At 38.3% G+C, this 22,791-nt stretch overlaps 2 protein-coding genes across 2 annotated transcripts; both read right to left on the reverse strand.

Annotated features, from left to right (window-relative positions):
* Positions 1–872: 872 nt before the first annotated feature.
* On the reverse strand, positions 873–16,481 carry LOC127670068 (olfactory receptor 12D2-like). Its single transcript, XM_052164379.1, has 4 exons — positions 16,474–16,481; positions 14,012–14,042; positions 9,826–9,886; positions 873–1,801 (listed from the first exon to the last, which is right to left on the reverse strand). The coding sequence occupies exons 1-4, from the start codon at positions 16,479–16,481 to the stop codon at positions 873–875; spliced, it is 1,029 nt and encodes a 342-aa protein (XP_052020339.1).
* Positions 16,482–16,592: 111 nt separating this feature from the next.
* Positions 16,593–22,253, reverse strand: LOC127670084 (olfactory receptor 12D2-like). The gene is made up of 2 exons (XM_052164413.1): positions 22,220–22,253; positions 16,593–17,521 (listed from the first exon to the last, which is right to left on the reverse strand). Exons 1-2 carry the CDS (start codon positions 22,251–22,253, stop codon positions 16,593–16,595), a joined length of 963 nt encoding a protein of 320 aa, XP_052020373.1.
* Positions 22,254–22,791: the final 538 nt, after the last annotated feature.

Here is a 22,791-nt window from a genome sequence, read left to right on the forward strand (position 1 = left end):
ACCATGATTCACCTTTTGAGTCAGGGTTACCTCACTTAGTATGATGTTCTCTAGCTCCATCCATTTGCCTAAGAATTTCATGAATTCATTATTTCTAATGGTTGAATAGTACTCCATCGTGTAGATATACCACATTTTTTGCATCCACTCTTCTGTTGAGGGATACCTGGGTTCTTTCCAGAATCTGGCAATTATAAATAGAGCAGCCTTATTTATAATAGCCAGAAGCTGGAAAGAACCCAGATGCCCCTCAAAGGAGGAGTGGATACAGAAAATGTGGTATATTTACACAATGGAATACTACTTAGCAATTAGAAACAATGAATTCACAAAATTTTTAGGCAAATTGTTTGATCTGGAAAATATCATCCTAAGTGAGGTAACCCAATCACAAAAAAAAAAAAAAAAAACCACATGGAATGCAATCTCTGATAAGTGGATATTAATTAGCCCAGAAGCCCTGAATACCCAAGCCACAAATTGCATAACAAATGACTCCCATGAAGAAGTATGGAGAGGGTCCTGATCCTTGAAAGTATTGATCTAGCATTGGAAGGGAATATAAGGACAGAAAAAAAGGAGGGAGGTGATTGGAGAAGGGATGTAGAAAAGGTTTATGGGACATATGGGGAGGGGGGACCCAGAAAAGGGGAAATCTTTTGGAATGTAAACAAAGAATATAGAAAATAAAAATATTTTAAAAAAAGAATACAAATACAATTTAGCCAGATTTTCTCATATATTTATTCTGTTACTTGGTCATCGTTTTTTATACATATCTTACAAAATTGCAGAATCAACTAATTTCACATTTCAGTATACACATTAATTGTGTTTTAATATTCAAAAATAACTTACTGGATTTCTTCAAGTCAAAGCAATATTCTGATTTTTCTATTCAGAGCACCCCTCACTTCCTTGTTCCTCAGAGTATAGATAAGTGGATTGAGTGCAGGGGTGACCACAGTGTACATGACAGCAATGATCCTGTCCTTTTCCAGCGAACTCCCTGAATCAGGATTGATATAGATGAAGAGAACAGGAGCATAGAAAATAATGACAACCATGAAGTGGGAGGCACAAGTGGACAGTGCTTTGTGCAGCATGCTGCAGGAGCGTGTCTTGAGAAAGAGATAGGTGACAATGTAGAAATAGGAGAGAAATGTCAGAAAGAAGAGGCCAATGCCAATGGTCCCTGCAAGAGTATTGAGCAGCCACCTGTTGAGTTCAGTGTTTCCACAGGCAATCTCCAATAATGGCTTAACATCACAGAAGAAATGATGGATATGGTTCGAACCACAAAAGTTCAATCGAGATGTCAATATGGAGTGAACCAGAGCATGAAGAAAAGGAATTGCCCATATGGTAGCAGCCACCTGGATGCATACCTGACGATTCATGATGGTAGGATAGTGCAGTGGTCTGCAGATAGCCACAAAGCGGTCAAATGCCATGACTGTCAGCAGCAGGGCCTCTGTACATCCCAGGAAATGGAAGAAATGAAGCTGAGTTATGCATCCCAAAAAGGAAATTGCTTTGCTTGCGGAGAAGAAGTTCTTTAACATCTTTGGCACTGTTACAGTGGAGAAACAGATATCTAGACATGCTAGGTTTCCCAGGAAAAAATACATAGGTGAGTAGAGTCTTGGATCCAAGATGACGATCATCATGATGGCTCCATTCCCAAACACATTGACAAAGTACATGGCAAGGACCATGACAAAAAGAATAGGGTTCAGTTCTTGAATGTCTGTCACCCCCAAGAGGAGAAATTCAGTGACTAATGTGTGATTCAATAACACTTAAAAAGAAAAGATAGAATAGTTTGTGGGAAACTAACCTTCCTGTCCATCAGTCTTTCTTGTCAATAATTTTTTTTGCCAACCCAAACACAGTTTCTAAGTAGTTACCTATAACCCAGCAAAGTTCTGTTGAAGATCTTATGTATATACCTATCATACCATTAAATATTTTCTAAAATTTTTTCATTTGTTTTTATTCAAATGTCTTTTAATTTATTACATTTTTTACTATTAATGCATTTTTATTGGAGATTAACAACAGGTATAATTCTACCATTTTATCTAGCCTATTTTCTTAAAGACGGATTTATTCTGGCTTACTGTTTGAGAGGACTCAGTCCTTTGTACATATTGGGGGCATGGTAGAGTAGAAAATTTTGCATCATAGTGGCCAGTACTCAGGAAAAAAAATGAACACAGGAAGGGGCCAAGTAAGCATGTCGCCCAAAGGCCTGCCTTAAGAACCTCTTTTCCACCTAAACCTCACCTCTTTTTTTAAATTAATTAATTTATTAATTTTTTACATTCCATATTTTATCCCCCCATCCCCATCCACCCTCTGACTGTTCCACATCCTATACCTCCTCCCCACACCCCTGTTTCCACGTGGATGTCTCCACCCACCACTCCACCTTCCTCTAAACTCCCTGGGGCCTCCAGTCTCTTAAAATTAAGTGCACCATCTCTGAATGAACACAGACTCCCCAGTCTTCTACTGTATGTGTGTTGGAGGCCTCATATCAGCTGGTATATGCTGCCTGTTTGGCGATCCAGTGTTTGAGAGATCTCAGGGGTCCCAATTAAATGAGACTGTTGGTCCTCTTACAAGATTGCCCTTCTCCTCCGCTTCTTTCAGCCTTCCCTAATTCAACTACAGGGGTCAGCTGCTTCTGTCCATTGGGTGGGTGTAAATATCTGCACCTGATTCTTTTAGCTGCTTGTTGGGTGTCTACCTGTTTTTGTATTTTGCTCTAATTGTTTTTTCATCTCTTTAGTTGTCTCTAACAAGGAGCAGCTTTTGAAATATTTCACCAGACATAGAGCCTCTGAGAAGTAGGAACACTTTTGAAGGGTTTAAATGCGAAAAAAATAGGAATTTTGTTTCAATGTCAATTTCAATCACATGCTTCAATCAATACCTATTTCAATCACATGTTTCAATAAATGTAGTGTTTCAATCAATGCTGTGTTCCAATTGTGGGGTTAAGAGAAAGTATAGAAAGCTTTATCATAACATAGCAACTCTACCTCATCTTACTAATGGATAAGGTATAGAAACATTTTTGCATTGATTGGTTTCTTATTCATCACTGAGTCAAATGAGATAAGAAACATGACCACATTAAGCTTTGTTAGTCTGACCAGATGTATGCATAACACTTTACAGTATAGTACCAAATAATGTGCTTACAGTCTTCCATTAATATGAACCACTGATAACTTTGAAAATAGATCCAAAACAAGATAAAAATAAGTCACCAAATGTACCCACCATGACTCAAACATCTCCTCCCTCAATTTCTGGAGTACTGGGGTAGTAGTCATATAGCCATGCTCACCTAAGACACTTTTTATACTATAAATTATGCTATGTCATTTCTATTCTCCTGGTTAGGCTAAGACTAAGGAAAGCCCTTTTCACTTCCCAGAATACTGCATTAAGAAATTCTCTGCTCTGTGGACCCAGTAGTCTCTTCCCTCATTTCATTAAAGGGAACTAAATATGCCTATGACTTTAGTCTCTTTGAAATCTTTGCTTCTCTGTTACCTAATTAAACTTGTTCTTCAAATATTGAGGAGGTTTATTTGCCTCTCTTCTAGCACTGCTAATGGGACCATGGTAACTCTCTTGTGTTTTATCATCCCCCAAATCAGGCTGCCTTAAATCATCCTACTCTGTTTCCAGGATGGTTCATCTCTCCCTCATTTTAGACTCTTTCATCTCTATAAAACTAATTCCTGGTCTTCCCAATGCCATTTGCACCAGGGACCCTGGAAACTCCACAGTCTTCTGTGCATAGCCTACCAGGAGAGAAAGAGAGAAAGAGAGAGAGAGAGAGAGAGAGAGAGAGAGAGAGAGAGAGAGAGAGAGAGAGAGAGAGATCTCCCATCAGTGCTTTCACTTTTGAGCTCAGAGGAGTAAGAGCACAGGCTTACAGGCACAGGAGGAACAAACTCCAGCCAAAGACAATACCAACTAGCACCAGAGATAACCAGATGGTGAAAGGCAAGCACAAGAACCCTACCAACAGAAACCAAGGCCACATGGCAACATCAGAACCAGTTCTACCACCACAGCAAGTCCAGGATACCCCAACACACCGGAAAAGCAAGAGCTTGATTTAAAATCGTATCTCATGATGCTGATAGAGGGCTTCAAGAAAGACTTAAATAACTCCCTTAAAGAAATACAGGAGAACATTGGTGGTCAACAAGTAAAAGCCCTTACAGAGGAAACACAAAAATCCCTTAAAGAAATACAGGCGATCATGGGTCAACAGGCAGAAGCCCTTAAAGAAGAAACACAAAAATCCCTTAAAGAAATACAGGAAAACACAAACAACCAAGTGAAGAAACTGAACAAAACCATCCAGGATCTAAAAGTGGAAGTAGAAACAATAAAGAAATCACAAAGTGAGACATCTCTGGAGATAGAAAACCTTAGAAAGAATTCAGGAGTCATAGATGCAAGCATCAACAACAGAATACAAGAGATAGAAGAAAGAACCTCAGGTGCTGAAGATACCATAGAAAACATTGACTCGAAAGTCAAAGAAAATGCAAAATGCATAAAGCTGGTAACTCAAAACATCCAGGAACTCCAGGACATAATGAGAAGACCAAACCTAAGGATTATAGGTATAGAAGAGAGAGAGAATTTACATCTTAAAGGCCCAGTAAATATCTTCAACAAAATTGTTGAAGAAAACTTTCCTAACCTGGAGAAAGAGATGCCCATGAACATACAAGAAGCCTTCAGAACTCCAAACAGACTGGACCAGAAAAGAAAGTCCTCTGGACACATAATAATCAAAACACTAAATTCACAAAACAAAGAAAGACTATTAAAAGCAGTAAAGGAAAAGGGGCAAATAATTTACAAAGGCAGACTATCAGAATCACTCCAGACTTCTCACCAGAGACCATGAAAGCTAGAAGGTCCTGAGCAGACCTCATACAGACCCTAAGAGAACACAAATGACAGCCCAGGCTGCTATACCCAACAAAACTCTCAATCATCATAGATGGAGAAACCAAGATATTCCATGATAAAACCAAATTTACACAATATCTGTCCACAAATCCAGTCCTACAAAGGATAATTGATGGAAAATGCTAACACAAGAAGGGAAACTACACCCTAGAAAAAACAAGAAAGTAATCTTCTTCCAACAAACCCAAAAGAAGATACCTACACAAACATAAAAATAACATCAAATATAACAGGAAGCAACAATCACTATTCCTTAATATCTCTTAACAACAATGGACTCAACTCCCCAATAAAAAGACATAGACTAATGAAATATTTCTCATGTAAATCTTCAGTTTTATCAGAAAATGTTTATAATTCCACCTTCAATCAACTTAGAATTACCTTTATGCCTATCATTTTATCTATATAATTTCCATGATAATCTTTAATTTTAACATATTTTTCTATATATTTCTTCAATTTTATCAGAAATATTTTCCATGTAAATCTTCAAGTTTATCAGGAAATGTTTATGATTCCACTTTCAATCAACTTAGGAATACTTTTATGCCTACCATTATTATATCTAATATCTATATAAAATTTTTCATGATAATCTTCAATTCTAACATGTTTTTCTACATTTTCTACAATTTTATCAGAAATATTTTCTATGTACATCTTCAATTCTATCATAAAATGTTTCTATTCCATATTTCAATTAATTTAGCAATGTTTTACATGTCTACCACTTTACTCTTTAATTTTCCATGAAAATTGTCAATTTTAACGTGTTTATCTGCAATATTTTCCATGCAAATCTTTAATTTTATCATTAAGTATTTTTGCTTCCCTTTTCAATAAAAAAAGAGAGCTGTTTGCTCCCTCCTCACTCTCTTGCTCTTGCTCCATTCTCTTCCCTCTCTCCCCATTCCCCTCCCACCTCTCTAAAAAAATAAAAGATTACTACTGACATATACAATAAACTAAACAATGAATGCAAAATCCTCAGCAAAATGTGTATGGGAGCTGCATCACTGATGACCTTGCTGCTTGTGGGAGCTCCGTCAGTCACTGATGACCTTGCTGCTTGTGGGAGCTCGTCAGTCACTGATGACCTTGCTGCTTGTGGGAGCTCCGTCTGTCACTGATGACCTTGCTGCTTGTGGGAGCTCGTCAGTCACTGATGACCTTGCTGCTTGTGGGAGCTCGTCAGTCACTGATGACCTTGCTGCTTGTGGGAGCTCAGTCAGTCACTGATGACCTTGCTGCTTGTGGGAGCTCGTCAGTCACTGATGACCTTGCTGCTTGTGGGAGCTCGTCAGTCACTGATGACCTTGCTGCTTGTGGGAGCTCCATCAGTCACTGATGACCTTGCTGCTTGTGGGAGCTCCATCAGTCACTGATGACCTTGCTGCTTGTGGGAGCTCCATCAGTCACTGATGACCTTGCTGCTTGTGGGAGCTCGTCAGTCACTGATGACCTTGCTGCTTGTGGGAGCTCTGTCAGTCACTGATGACCTTGCTGCTTGTGGGAGCTCTGTCAGTCACTGATGACCTTGCTGCTTGTGGGAATTCCGTCAGTCACTGATGACCTTGCTGCTTGTGGGAGCTCGTCAGTCACTGATGACCTTGCTGCTTGTGGGAGCTCCATCAGTCACTGATGACCTTGCTGCTTGTGGGAGCTCCGTCAGTCACTGATGACCTTGCTGCTTGTGGGAGCTCCATCAGTCACTGATGACCTTGCTGCTTGTGGGAGCTCCGTCAGTCACTGATGACCTTGCTGCTTGTGGGAGCTCCGTCAGTCACTGATGACCTTGCTGCTTGTGGGAGCTCCGTCAGTCACTGATGACCTTGCTGCTTGTGGGAGCTCCGTCAGTCACTGATGACCTTGCTTCTTGTGGGAGCTCGTCAGTCACTGATGACCTTGCTGCTTGTGGGAGCTCCATCAGTCACTGATGACCTTGCTGCTTGTGGGAGCTCGTCAGTCACTGATGACCTTGCTGCTTGTGGGAGCTCGTCAGTCACTGATGACCTTGCTGCTTGTGGGAGCTCGTCAGTCACTGATGACCTTGCTGCTTGTGGGAGCTCTGTCAGTCACTGATGACCTTGCTGCTTGTGGGAGCTCTGTCAGTCACTGATGACCTTGCTGCTTGTGGGAATTCCGTCAGTCACTGATGACCTTGCTGCTTGTGGGAGCTCGTCAGTCACTGATGACCTTGCTGCTTGTGGGAGCTCCATCAGTCACTGATGACCTTGCTGCTTGTGGGAGCTCCGTCAGTCACTGATGACCTTGCTGCTTGTGGGAGCTCCATCAGTCACTGATGACCTTGCTGCTTGTGGGAGCTCCGTCAGTCACTGATGACCTTGCTGCTTGTGGGAGCTCCGTCAGTCACTGATGACCTTGCTGCTTGTGGGAGCTCGTCAGTCACTGATGACCTTGCTGCTTGCCATTTTTTCTGAATGCTGTTGCTCACCTGGATCTCTATTACCCTTTATATGAATAACTTTCCAGTCATAATTTCTTTATATGTTGTTGTCTGTCTGGGTTTTTTTTTTTTTTGTCATAGTTGTTTTGTTTTAGAGATAGGCTCTTACTTTTTATCACCAACTTCCTGGCTTGAAACGGTTTGGAGATCAGACTGGTATTGAACTCAGAGAGATCCTTTTGGCTCTGCCTCCTACATGCTGGGATTAGAGGTGTGCATAACTACTCCTTGGCCTTTTTAATGTCAGTATTATGTGAATTTTTGTAAAAAAAAAATAATAAAGTGCTTTATTTTTTCCTGTGGTGTTTATTGTATCGACTTAAACTAGTTTGTGGATCATCAGAATTTAAAATTAATGTCAGTATAATTTATCAATATATAATTATATATTTAGATGATATTATTTTAATTCGGGTTTTCCAACTTTTATTAGCCACTTAAAATTTCCCATAAAACTGCTTTTGTTTAGTATTAAACAACTTTTAAGTATTTGGAGAATGTAATTAAACATATTCAATTAAGTGCCTAAAAGTTAAAAAAAAAAAAAAACTAATTCCTAGTACGTTTTTCTGTCAAATGAAATCTTGTTTTCTCCTAAATAAATAAACCAACAAATGGACAGAAGCAGCTGACCCTGTTGTTGAATTAGGAAAGACTGGAAGAAGCTGAGGAGAAGGGCAATCCTGTAGGACAGCTAGCAGTCTCAATTAATCTAGACCCCCAAGATCTCTCAAACACTGGACCACCAAACAGGCAGCATACACCAGCTGATATGAGGCCCCCAACACACATAGAGTAGAGGACTGGTGGGTCTGTGTTCCTTCAGAGATGATGCACCTAGCCCTCAAGAGATTGGAGGCCCCAGGGAGTTTAAAGGTCAGGTGGGGTGGTGGGTAAGGACATCCACATGGAGACAGGGGTAAGGGAGGAGGTATGGGATATGGAACAGTCACAGGGTGGACAGGGGTGGGGGGAATAAAATATGGAGTGTGAAAAATAAATTAATTAAACAAAACAAATAAATGTTTTTAATCAATGTTAAAGACTATGACGAATGTGTTGTTTGGAAAAGGTTTCCTATTTAATCGTACACTCAAAACATACTAAAAGTAACGTAACTTTTAAAATTGTCTTTATACTCAATATTAGGAAAATACCTGAATATCCTCCCTGAGATACACTGGTAGGAGCAGACATAGCTGTGAGAAGTAGTTCTTCTGGTTCCTTGCATTTATAGATGCACTGTATTCACTCTGTGTACATGAGACAAGAATGAAAATCAGTGTGTGGAGAGCCCATGTTGCTGGAAGTCACTGAGAGAACTCCCCAACTGCACTGGAGCTAGACAAAGACTGATACAAGGGAGAGTCCTACAAGAGAGGAACCACTCTAGTATGAGTTGTCACTCATTTAAGAAAACAATTTGCCCATCTTGAAAAATCAAAATTGCTATACTGGAAAAGCCTGTAAGGGTTCTAAACAATTCTAAGCTGTATATGCAAGACAGTCTGAGAAATTATGTAATCACAGTAGGGTCCTTCTGTGGAAGGTTGCCTTCTAACAACTCAGGGCAGTTACTTAAACAATCATGCAGGGCTGGGTGTGGTGGCGCATGCCTGTATTCCCAGCACTTGGGAGGCAGAAGCAGGCTGATTTCTGAGTTCAAGGCCATCCTTGAACTCAGAGTGAGTTCCAGGACAGCCAAGACCACACAGAGAAACCCTGTCTCAACCCTCCCCCCAAAAAATCCAATCATGCAGAATTGGTCCATTTATAAACAGAACAGACTTTCTTGTTAAAAATTCAAAACTTTTGGTACAGCTAATTTATGAATCTTTGGATAAGAAAACAAATCAGTTACATATATGTGTATATATGTATATATATATATATATACATATATATATATATATAATTCATTTACCAATTTTTAAAAGAAAAAATAGTGACTGGAAATTTCAATGATATTAATTCTGCTCAGCACTTTAAATATTTGGTCATTTCAGGGAGTGTTTAAGTAACTATGATAATGAATTGAGATGAGATGTGGTAATACAGCGCAGAAGCCAAACAGCTTTCATAATCCTTACATAGAGTGAGGAGTCCATCTCAAGACAGGGAACCAACTCTGAATCTAATGATGTTTAATGTTGCAATCAGATAGACTACTCCCTAAAGAACAGAAAGTATAAGACATTTCCAAGTTTAAGCCAAATGCATTCTCTTACCTGGCTGATTTTGCAGACCACAAGTGACAAAGGTTCTAAGGTTTGTGCACACAAATTTCACAGGTCATTAAAATATTGGAAGTGACAATTCATGTTGTAGTTATGGCTTACATTCCATCTCCACAATCCCCTTTTCCATCAGCAGTTCTGCTGTTGTATTAATGAGGCAGATCTGTAGACATAAAAACCCCAAGGGGGCTCATCCCCTGGTACTGAGTTGAATTGGTGTGAAAATAAACTTGGTACTCTTCCCCAGTTGCAAAAGGGGAGTATAATTTCAAGCAATTCCTCTGTGGTTCTCTATTTTTCAAAACCTACATGGGCACCTGCGTATGGGATTTATAAGTTAAGTTCCCAGCTTGGCTATTGCTTTGTGGACACCATCTTGAAGTTTTTAGTAAAACTTTTAGCATAGAACCCTTAATGTTTATTTTCACTTAGTCATCTAAACTTTTTAACTTTTACATTTGTTACATGAACAATTTTACAAGTAAAACAAATTTACTTTCTTTATTAAGTCCAAGTTGCAAATTATCTGTGTATTCAAGCTCTCTTTGTATTCAATGATTCAATCACACACACTGGGCTCTCATTTGTAGTTCTCTTGAACCCATGAATATTTTCTTTCTCAATGGCATTTATTCACTGAACATGGTAACAGCCTATACAAAGTCCTTTTCAGTTATATAGGTGATATCCCCTGAACTTCCTTACCCTATATGTTCCAATGCTTCTATACTTTCTTTCCTGTATCTTCTTCCATTATTCCCCCTGGGGCCTATAAATTCTAGATAGTTTTGCTTCTATTTCATGTCATTTATATATAATGATTTTCTGTGCCTTTATAAAATGTAGATATAATCCAGAAAACACAATTGCCACTGCCTTAATTTATTTAATATGTTTATAGCTAATTGCTAGGTTTTCATGCCAAGAACATACGTTTGTTCTTCCTATAACTGAAAATGTGTGTGTGTGCGCGCGCGCGCGTGTGTGTGTGTGTGTGTGTATGTGTGTTTGTGTGTGTGTGTGAGAGAGAGGGGGGGGGTAACATTTCTTCATCCATTCCTCTGTAGACAGACACCTAGGTTTATCCCATAACTTACCTATTGTGATTACTGTTTTGCATTGAAGTTCAACTGTCTCTGTGATATTTTGACTTGGAGTTCCTTCAGTCATAGCCAGGAGTAGAATTGCTGGAGTAACATCATGAAAATATTCGCAGTTCACTGCTCAGGGATGAGTGTTGGGGAAGGGAAGGTAGGAGCTTTTACTGAAAGTTGGCTCTGACCTCAGTAGCAGCCTCAGGTGGTAATTCTCATTGCCTCTCAATCACATTTCAGCCTAGTTGCTCCCTCCTCAAAGAAGTGTAAAAGATTCTTTATCCCCCTGGCTCAGGAAAAGGTGATGAAGGAATTTCAAATTGACTACGTTTCATGCCTCTGGTTTAAAACAGAAAAAAAAAAATCCAAGAAGAGAAAATAAATAGGGTTCTTTAAAGTTGAAGAAAATTACTTTTCCTCCCACATCTGGCTTGTGAGATTTTAATTTACTCTATTTACAAGAGTATAAAATATAACTCTAATCTCCTTCTTTTCCTCATTTAAAGAGATTATTCACAAAACAATGGTTGTGTTTGTTTTCCTTATATTTTACTAAAATTATTTATTTATTTTTGCATGTCTCTCTCTATATGTATGCATGTATTTCTCAGGCTGTAGATTTCTGGATTGAGCTATAACATGTGTAAGTTAGGGGACAAGTTTCAAATGTTGGTTCTCTTCTCCTACCATGTGGGTCTCGGGGAGTTAACTCAACTTGTCAGGCTTGGTTGCAGATGTCTTTACCCAATGAGCCATCTGACTAACCCAGTTCTAGCTTTAATTGATACATTGACTCTGTTGTTTATCCCAATACCTATTGATGTGGCTCACAAAGAAAAAATAATGGATATAAAAAGAGATATTTTTCCTTTGAAAAATCTTCTTTCAGACTCTGTCTACAGCCTCATTTCTCAAGCTATAGATTTCTGGATTGAGTGTTGAAGGGGAAAAGTATGAAAAACTAAAAATAAAGTCTAGTGAATTTGAGGAATCTGAATGTGGGTTTAGAAACTCAAAAACACCAAAAGGGATAAACAAAATGCTTGTCTATGTGGCACAAACAAATAGAAAAGATTTTGGTTCTTCCCTCCACAGATGGCATTCTTAGCTCAGTAGAAAATAAATGCATAAAGGTAAAACTAATAGAGATGAAGCAGAAAAGTGCCAGCAAGTGGGGAAGCCAGTGATCCAAGATCACTTCCATGATCATTGAAACAAGAGTTTCAAAACCAAGAGGAATCACAGAACTAGTGAATAACACTGCTCCCACAGAGCACATAGAGAAATAACAGCTGTGTGCATAACTCCACAGATGATTCCACATGACATTGACCAAGACAGCTAACATCCCATGTTTACACAAGTTGACACTTATGATGACTTTGTACCACATGGCCATATAACAGTCATAGGACATGACTGTGAATATGGAAATGGCGGTATAACTACAGAATGTGAATGCAAAATCTTGCAGGGTGCCCTCTAAGGGGAAATTAAGGCACTGTGCATGAAAGAGCTATAGGCAGACCTGGGCACCATCACAGAAATGTAGCAGACATCCAAGCAGAAGAAATGTGTTAAGAGGAAATGTATAAGTGAACAGAGACAATACTCATAAAGGAACAGCAACAATGGAGATAGTACCAATTAATACCACCAAGGCTAAAGCTGAGAAAATTATTTCTACCTCAAACTTTCTGAAAAACCCAATAATAAGAAGAAATACATTGAAGAAATACAAGAAGAAGTCATTGTAATGAAGTTAGCCACATTCCTTCTTGAACTTTGAGCATAGGATAAACCATAAGGACAGACATTTCTAAAATTATAATTGGTGTCATTACAAACTTAATGTACTTGGTGAGGTCAGTTCATGAAGGCAGGACCACTAATCCTTTGTCATAAAGTGTGGATTTCTTGTCTATGCTAAAAATCATTTCAGTAATTTTAACTGTCTTTAACTCCATATAAATATTTTTATATTGTATGTTTTATTATCACCCATTTCATTAAAGGAAAGGGAAATTATAACTGAATTAAAGCAATGTACAAAAGCTAACTTTATTATGCACCAAAAGTTCATTCAGTAAATACACACATGAACATATTCTTAGACAAAGTTATGAAATGCATGCTATAGTCCTGTGCTTTAATATTTTAATCTGTAATAATTGTTCATATTTCGGAAGTACATTGTAGTATTTCAAAATATATATAACACATATAATGTACTATTTCTTACATTATCTAATCCCTATCTAAGTCCATTGGCATAATGCTACAGTCATTTTATTATGATGAATCAAATTAGTTATCAATTAGTAAGTGATAACTCATAATTATTGACAGAATGTGAATTAACCAGATGGAAGTTAGGAAGAGGCCCAGCTATTGTGCTGGTTAAGGTACATTTAAATATAAAAGCCATCTATGTGCCTTTCATTGGGGAACCCAGAACATTGGGGAGGGAAGCAGGAACATGCCACCAGGATTCATTTATAATATTTCATATTCAGCATATATTTATATATGCTGAAGGAATTATTTATATATAATATACATATAATAAACATAATATATTTATATGTAATTTCTTCATAGGAGCATTTTTACTGTGAAACGTATTTTCATTTACATACAACCTTATAAACTAATATATAAATGGAATGATGTCCTATAATACATCTTCTATGTTCCATTCTGAATAAGAGTTCATACTCTATAATATATCACATTTCACATTTACCTTCTGAGTTCTCTAATGTTCACTAATAAACAAATGAACTTAGAAACATACACTCTACCCAATGTTTTTAGACCCACAAACATTAAGCCCTTTGCATTCATTGATGAGACCATACATAACAATAGAGATGATGGATCCTGGAAGTCTATAATTATCTGATTTCCCTCTCTTGTCATCAGAAAAGGTTTGCCTATAGAAAAGATCTTTCTTGACCTTGGAGATTCAGTTCCCAAAGTTACTCTTTAGTGTAAAATCTCTAAGATTTTGCCATTGAGAATTTGCCTATGAATGCATTTGAAAAATATAATCTACAATCAGCCATAAAATATTAACTATGATTCAGATATGTAAGCAGAAAGACATTTTAAAATCATAGTTTATTTCTAGTCATTGATCTACCTTCTTAAATAAGGAACTCTTGAATAGTCCACATGTGGCCATAGTATACCAGTCCAGCCGGTACAAATTCCAGCAGTCCTCTAAGGGGTGAAAGAGGATTATGGAAAAATATGAAAAAGAAGACACAGAAACAAAGGTTATAAATCATGAGGGATGTCCAGTCAATACTGAGGTAGTCTCAAGTTTTATTCTCTTCGGCATTATATACTGTACAGCATTGTAGGAAACAAGGTCACAAGCTGGCAGAGACAATGACTAATGTACATTCAATATCTGTACACATCAGGAGGCATCCCTATTCTACTCTATTCCTTCCTCCAAGATTAACAGAACATCCAGCCCTTCACCTTGAGCTTCAAGTCTAGCCCCTCTTATTGTTCTATACATCATCAGGCCAGAAATCTACCAGCAGGCCCTGGCCTGACTTGACTCTGCCTGAGAGGCAAGCTTTCACCGAAGCAGGCAAAATGGCTCTCAGCACCAAAGTATTCCTTGGACTCTAAAAAGAACCACTCTAAATGATGTATGATTTTTAAAATGCACTTTTCTAAAGAAGTATAAATTCAAACATGTGTCCTATTCATTAATCATCTATCATAAAATTCTGGCAGCATTGCAAGCCTAATTGTATCTAAATGAGAATTCTTTGTCTGTTTTCCTAATTGTTTCTCATTCAAGTTTTAACATATTTGCTGATCATTTTCACAATTCAACAATACCTCTACAACGTAACATTCATTGAAGTCTGCTTGGAATAGCAATTAACTATTTAAGACCACAAAGATAAAATGTAAAGTTAGTAAAAGTCTGTTTTTCTCTCTAATAAAGATGTCCAGAGGTTGGTAGCATAGAAGAGAGTTGGAACACTTTCAACATCATGAGAGAATACTGTTTCTGGGTACATACAGGCACCTGCTAGAACTGTGAAGCTCCAGTAATTATCCTATTTCTCCTGCCTCTTAGGAAAAGGACTGAGTTTAAGAATCAAACTGATCTCATCAGATTAATAGAAGAAACTATAAATTTTATCTAATGTATGACATAGGAGGCCTCCTAGGGAAGCAATGATCCATAGAAGCTGTCAGTCAGGTGCTTAGATACTATATTCAGAAAGGGAAGAAAACAAGCTGTGCATAAGCTACTGAATTATATGCAAAGTATAAACATTGCCACTCAGGGTAATTGCAGACTTTCTCAGAGGCTCTGGTGAAAGGATTAGGAAACATGGTCATGGCCCAAGAACAGACCTGGCAAGGTCCAGTGTGGAGCTGGGTTCAGGACCTTGAATGAGTTAATGTTTCAGTTCCTGGAAACTTGTTTTCTTCCTGGAAAGCTGTGGTTATTAGTCCCAAAGCTGCTGTGTGCTAGTTTGTGATATCCTTGAGATATCCTGGGTTTTCTTTGTTCAACAATGCTTGATTATCTTCTGTCTGACTTCATCCTATTCATAGATTGTGACAATACAAGAGCTGTGCCCCCCAGCCATTTGAGAGGCTAAACAGGGAAACCAGCACATTCAAGGCCTTCTTATACAACAGTCAGTTCCAGGACACCCTGGAAATTTTCAATAAATCCTGTCTAAAAAATGAAAAAGAACAAAAACTACAGAAAAAGACCTATGAAGATTGGTTAGTTGTAAAGTGTAAGCACAGCATGTGTCAGATATTGGATTGCATTCCCAGTTCTGCCTTTTAAACTGATTTTATTGATCACATTATGGAATTTGAAACTAAGTGGTTTTATAGATAAGTGTACCAAGTAATATACATCTATTCAAAACATGGGCAATTCAGTCATGTTTTCTTATACTTAGTCCATTCTGTGCTATGAGGAAGAGAAAAGAATACAACAGTTTTAGTGAGATGGCAAAACCTTTTATTAATCCCACCCACATAAGCAGAGTTGCTGAGAGATCATGGCCACAGAAAAGAATTCAGGAGACTTGCTTCTTGTGGCAGCCCCAACTAGGATATGAAGTAGGACTTATAAGCACAAAATTTGCAAGCAGATGAGCCAAATTAATTATAGTTATATTTAAACCAGTCAGAACATGGGAAATAGGAACTACCTAAAGTGTCCCATCATTGTCAGCTGACATGGAAAGTAAATGGGTTTTTCCCCAACCAATCAAATTTGTTTCTTGGAATGTTGTTAGAGCCATTATATTTAGGGTAATTATTGTTGCATAAAGGGGTGTTGGTAACAATTATGTTTGGGGGAACTATTATTACTTAGCGAGGGAATTGGTCAGGTTAGGTAAAATAACTAATGTCAAAATGGCAATATGGAAGACAAGTTCCTTTTATCTCCTCCCAGCAATTAACATACTTGATTTTACATACAAACATATATGAAAGGATACCAAGTTAGTTTCATCAATGCTTATTTCCAAACAAATTCAGAGTTGGCATTTTATCTGAAGTACCTGCTTTGTTCCAATTTCCATCATATATACAGATTGGAATTTTAAATACAATTGAGCAATATTTTCTTATATATTTATTCTCTTACCTGTCCATCTTTGTTATACACACCATACACAATTGCAGAATCAAAAAAATCACACTTCAGTATCTACATTAATTGCTTTTGTTGTAACATTTCAAAATAACTAACTGGATTTCTTCAAGTCAAAGCAGTATTCTGATTTTTCTATTCAGAGCACCCCTCACTTCCTTGTTCCTCAGAGTATAGATAAGTGGATTGAGTGCAGGGGTGACCACAGTGTACATAACAGCAATGATCCTGTCCTTTTCCAGGGAGCTCCCTGAATCAGGATTGATATAGATGAAGAGAACAGGAGCATAGAAAATAATGACAACCATGAAGTGGGAGGCACAAGTGGACAGTGCTTTGTGCAGCATGCTGCAGGAGCGTGTCTTGAGAAAGAGATAGGTGACAATGTAGAAATAGGAGAGAAATGTCAGAAAGAAGAGGCCAATGGCAACTGTCCCTGTGAGAGTATTGAGCAGCCACCTGTTGAGTTCAGTGTCTCCACAGGCCAGCTCCAATAATGGCTTAACATCACAGAAGAAATGATGGATATGGTTCGAACCACAAAAGTTCAATCGAGATGTCAATATGGAGTGAACCAGAGCATGAAGAAAAGGAATGGCCCAGATAGAGATAGCCACCTGGATGCACACCTGACTGTTCATGATAGCAGGGTAGTGGAGTGGTCTGCAGATAGCCACAAAGCGGTCAAATGCCATGATTGTCAGCAGCAGGGCCTCTGTGCTACCCAGGAAATGGAAGAAATGAAGCTGAGTTATGCATCCCAAAAAGGAAATTGCTTTGCTTGCGGAGAAGAAGTTCTCTAGCATCTTTGGCACGGTTACAGTGGAGAAACAGATATCTAGACATGCTAGGTTTCCCAGGAAAAAATACATAGGTGAGTGGAGTCTTGGATCCAAGATGACGATCATCAGAATGGCTCCATTTCCAAACACATTGACAAAGTACATTGCAAGGACCGTGACAAAGAGAATAGGGTTCAGTTCTTGAATGTCTGTCACACCCAAGAGGAGAAATTCTGTGACTAACGTTTGATTCAATAACACTTAAAAAGAAAAGATAGGATAGTTTATGGAATACTAACATTCTTGTCCATCAGTCTTTCTAGGCAATAATTTCATGTCAACTGAAACACAGTTTGTGAGAGTAGTTTCTATAAGCCTGCAAAGTTCTTGTGAAGATCTTATATATTTGCCTATCAGATCATTAAATATTAAGCCTAAATTTTTGTGTGTTCCTGTTCAAACATTTTTTTAATTTATTATAGTTTTCATTATTAATGTCTTTTATTGGAGAAGCAGAGCAGGTACCATCCTACCATTTTCTTTAGCTTTGAATATTTACATAATAATCCAACTTTATTTTCATTTCATTAGTTGTCTCTAACAGGGAACAGGTTTTAAAACATCTCCCCAGGCAGACAGACTCTGAAAGGTAAGAACACTCTTGAAGGGTTTTAGCATGAAGAAAATAGGCAGGGATGAATTTGTTTTAATCACAGAGTTAATAGAAAAAATAGACAACTTGTTATAACATAGCAACTCCACCTCTACTTAAGAAAGTATAAGGTGCAGAAACATCTTTTCACTGATTCATTTCTTATTCGTGATTAAGCCAGATGAGGTAAGATGTGTGATCACATTCATCTCAAGAGTCTGACCAGATATGTGCATAACATTTTCATTGTTCTAGAAAATAATGGACTTAATGTGTTCCAATAATCTGAACCATTGATAGCTTTAGAAAGAGATCCCTAAGATGTTCTTTGGCACTCTCAAATTGTTCCCAACATGGCTCAGTCTCCTCCCTCAGTTTCTTGAATGATGGGGTTATAGTTACACTGCCATGCTGACTCAAAACACATTGTGCATTATAAATTATACCTTATGACATTTTTATCCTAGTCTTAGACTAAAGAAAGCCTTTTCTAGGGCACAGAATATTTGAATAAGAAAATGCCTGCTCTGTGTCCCTCAATTCATCAGAAGGAACTACAAAAACCTGTGGCATTAGTGTCTTTGAAATTTTGACTTCTCCGTTACCTATTTAAACTCATTCTTCAAATATTGAGGATGTTTACTTGCCTCTCTGCTAGCACCACTAATAGGATCATTGTAAATAACTATCTTGTGTTTTATCTTCCCCAAAGTCAGGCTGCCTTAATCATCCTACTCTAAAGTTTCCAGGATGGTTCAGCTCTCCCAAATTTAAGATAGTTTCCTCTCTGTGAAATTTATTCCTGGCATTCCTTCCTATCAAATGAAGGCTTGTTTTCACCTAAAGAAATGAATAATTTATTTTACTTGTATAATCAAGTTTCAATTGTTTTTAGTGAATGTTAAAGTTTTGAGGAATATATTGTTTGGAAACAGTTTCCTATTTAATCATACACTCAATACTTACTAAAAAGACAGATAACTTTTAAAATTGTTTTTGTCCTCAATATAGGAAAGTACCTGAATTGGCTCCCTGAGATACACTGGTAGGAGCAGACATAGCTATGAGTAGTCCTTCTGGTTTCTTTCATTTAAAGATACACTGGCTTCACTCTGTGTACATAAAAGAAGAATGAGAATCAGGGTGTGGAAAGCCCATGTTGCTGGGAGGCAAAGAGAGAACTCCCCAATCTGCACTGGAGTTAGACAGAGGCAGACATCAGGGAGTTAGCCTACAAAGAAGGAACCACTCAAGGTGTGCGACATTGCCGGATGAACAAAACAATTTGTTCATCTAAAACATCAAAAGTTAATGAACTGTAGAAAACTTCTAAGGGTTTTGAAGAATTCTAAGCCTTATACCTGGAACACAGTCTGAGAAATGATATAATAAAAGGGTCTTTCTGTGAATGGTTGCCTTCATACAACTCAGGGCAGTTTATTTAGTAATCATGCACATTTTTCTCTGTTTATAAACACAAGAAATGTCCTTGTTAAAAATTTGACTCCTTTGAACCAGTTAATTTATGAATCTTTACACAAAAAAACAAAGTGGTTTTAGAAATATATATATCAAAATAGCATTTACCAAATTTTTAAAGAAAAATAGCAGTTGGAATGGTCAAAGCTAATGATTCTATTCAGCACTTTCAATACTTGGGGGTTTCAGGTTGGCTTTATAGAGTGTTGAAGTAACCATGATGATTACTTGAGGTGAGTTGTGGTGACATAATACAGAAAACAAACAGCCTTCACAGTACTAAGACATAGTGAAGAGTTCATTTCAAGACAGGGAACCAACTCTGAACCAGGAGTATTAGTGTTTAATGTTGCCAACAGACAGATCACTCCCTAAAGAACAGAAAATACAGGAAATTTCCAAGCTTATACCTAGTTCATTCTCTTACCTGGCTGATTGTTCACAGCACAAATGACAAAAGCTCTCAGGCTTATGTACACAAATTGCATAGGTTGTAAAATATTGGAAGTGACAGTTCATGTTATTTTTCTGGCCTACATTTTATCTTCAGAATCTCCTTTGTCACGGACAATTCCCTTGGTGTTTTAATGAGACAGATCTGTAGACATATTAACCCCAAGGGGACATGTCCCCTAGTACTGAGCAGAATGGGTATGAAAATAAACAAGGTACTTTTCCTCACTTGAAAAAGGGAGGTATAATTTAGAACCATTCCTCTGTGCTCCTCTAGTTTTCACAAGTTACATGGGCACCTGCCCTTTGAGATACATAAGCTAAGCCCCCAGTCTGGCCACTTCTTTGTAGATACCATCTTGAAGGTTTTGGTAGTACTTTTAGCATAGGACCCTTCATGTTTATATTCTAGTCATCCAAGTGTTATAACTTTTACATTTGAAAAATTTATATTTGCTATGTTAAAGTGCAAGTTATCTTTGTATTTAATGACTTAATCAGGCACACTGGGATCTAATTTGTAGCTCTCTTTAATCCATACATATTTTCTTTATATTTTTCCCAATGGAATTTATTCACTGGACATGGTATTAGGTTACATAGGGACCTTTATATAAATGGGTGATAGCCATTGAACTTCCTTTACACTATACATTCATGTTTCTATTACTAATTTCCTGTGCCCGCTTCCATTATTCCTTGTGAATCCTCTAGATTCTAGAGTCTAGATAGCTTTGCTTTTTTTTCTTGTCATATATACATACATGATTTCCTGTGTCTTTATAAAATATAAACATAATCTAATAACCACAATTGGCACTGTCTTAATTGATTTAATAAATTTATTGCTAATTGCTAGGTTTTCATGCAACATAACTTTGTTCTTCCTTTAATTAAATATATATACAGTGTGTGTGTGTGTGTGTGTGTGTGTGTGTGTGTGTGTGTGTTGTGTAACATTTTCTTGATTCAGTCCTCTGTGAATAGATACCTAGGTTTTTCCCATAATTTATGTACTGTGATTAGTGTAATACATCGATATGCAAGTGTCTCTGTGATATGTTGACTTGGAATTCTTTCAGTCATATACAGGAGGGGAAATGGTAAAAATATTTCCAGTTCAACACTCAGTGAGAACGTTTGGAGAGGGAAGGTAGAAGCTTGTACTGAGAATTGGCCCTGGCCTCAATAGGAGCCTTAGGTTGTAATTCCTATTGCCTCCCAGTCATGCTTCAGCCCAGTTGCCCATTGCCCAGGGAGGTGTGTAAGGATCTCTATCCACCTGCCTCACAAAAAGTGATGAAGGAACTTCAAATTCCTTTCTTGCCTGATTTAAAAAAAAATTATCCAAGAAAAGAAATTAAGTTGGGTTATTTCAAGTTGGAGAAGATTACTTGTTCTCCCCACATCTAGGTTGTGAAATTTTAATCTCCATCTTTTCCTCATTTAAAGAGATTACTCACACAACAATGGTTGGGTTTGTTTATATTTTATTAAAATTATTTATTGTGCTTTCTATATATGTATGTATTTGGGTATACATGAGTTACAACTTGTGTAGGTCAGTGGACAAGGTTCAAGAACTGATTCTCTTCTCCCACCATGTGGGTCTAAGGGATTTAACTCAGTTTGTCAGGCTTGTTTGCAACGGTCTTTACCCACTGGACTATCTGACTAGCTCTGTTCTAGCTTTAATTGATTCTGTTGTTTTTCTGAATGCATATTGATGTAGCTCCCAAAGAGGAAATAATGAATATAAAAGAGATAAGTTCTTCTTTGACAAATCAAAGGCCCAAATGAGGATAGTTTAGTGCCACTTAGAAGGAAGGAGAAAATGACAGAGGGAGGGAGAGATCTGGGTGGCAGAGGAGAGGAGATGAGGAAAGAGGAATAGGATCAGGTATGGGACAAGGACAGCAGAGAAGCCTAGAGGGCCAAGAGAATGAATGGTAATAAGAAGCCTCAGGGAGTTGGAGGTGGGGGAGCTCTCTAGAGACCTGAGAGGTGAGAGACTATAAGGATTTAATAAGGGTGACCTTGGGTAAAATGACTAACATTGGGGAGAGAGAGTCCACTCCAGTAGATAGACCGAGCCTCAAAGTGGAGGAACAGGATTACTAACCAACAGTCAAGATTTTTGACCTAAAATTGTTTCTGTCTAAGAAAACTCCAGGGACAAAAATGGAGAAGAGACTGACGGAAAGGCTGCCCAGTGACTGGCCCAATTTTGGATCCATTTTAGGGAGTGGGGTGGGGGTACATCAAAGCCTGACACTATCACTGATGCTATGATGTCATTACAGACAGTAGGCTGTTAGGGCTGTCCTCTGAAAAGCCCTACCAACAGCTGACTGAGACAGAAGAAGACACTTACACCCAATTATTGGACTGAAGTCAGGGGCCCCCATGGTTGAATTAGGGGAAGGAATGAAGAAGCTGAAGGGGAGGGAGACCCCATAGGGAGACCAACAGTCTCAACTAACCCAGACCCCAGAGAGCTCCCAAGACTGAGACACCACTGGAGCCACCATCACTCTTAATCTTTAAGAGACTTTGAGACCCCAGAGAAGCAGGAGGTCTGGCGGCAGGGTGCACCCTCTCAGAGGTGAAGGGGAGGAGGAATGGGATGAGAAACTGTGGTAAGGAAGACACAATGTAGGAAAGGGGAGGAACAACTATAAAGTAAATTAATAGAGTGCAGGAAGTCAGCTATACACCCAGCAGCCAGCTAGGAAGAGGCAGCCTGCATAGCTGAGTCCAGTCCTGCAGAGCGGAGGATCCAGTCCAGAGGCCTCTGGCAAGAGCCTTCCGGTCTCTGCCTCTAGATCAGGAACAGCCTTGGCCACAGTGCACCATCTCCAAGCAGTGCAGGAAGCCAGCTATACACCCAGCAGTCAGTGAGGAGGAGGCAGCAAGCACAGCCTGCATCCAGAGCTGATCAGGCCA

This window comes from Apodemus sylvaticus, chromosome 19 (assembly GCF_947179515.1).
Source record: "Apodemus sylvaticus chromosome 19, mApoSyl1.1, whole genome shotgun sequence".
NCBI lineage: Eukaryota > Metazoa > Chordata > Mammalia > Rodentia > Muridae > Apodemus > Apodemus sylvaticus.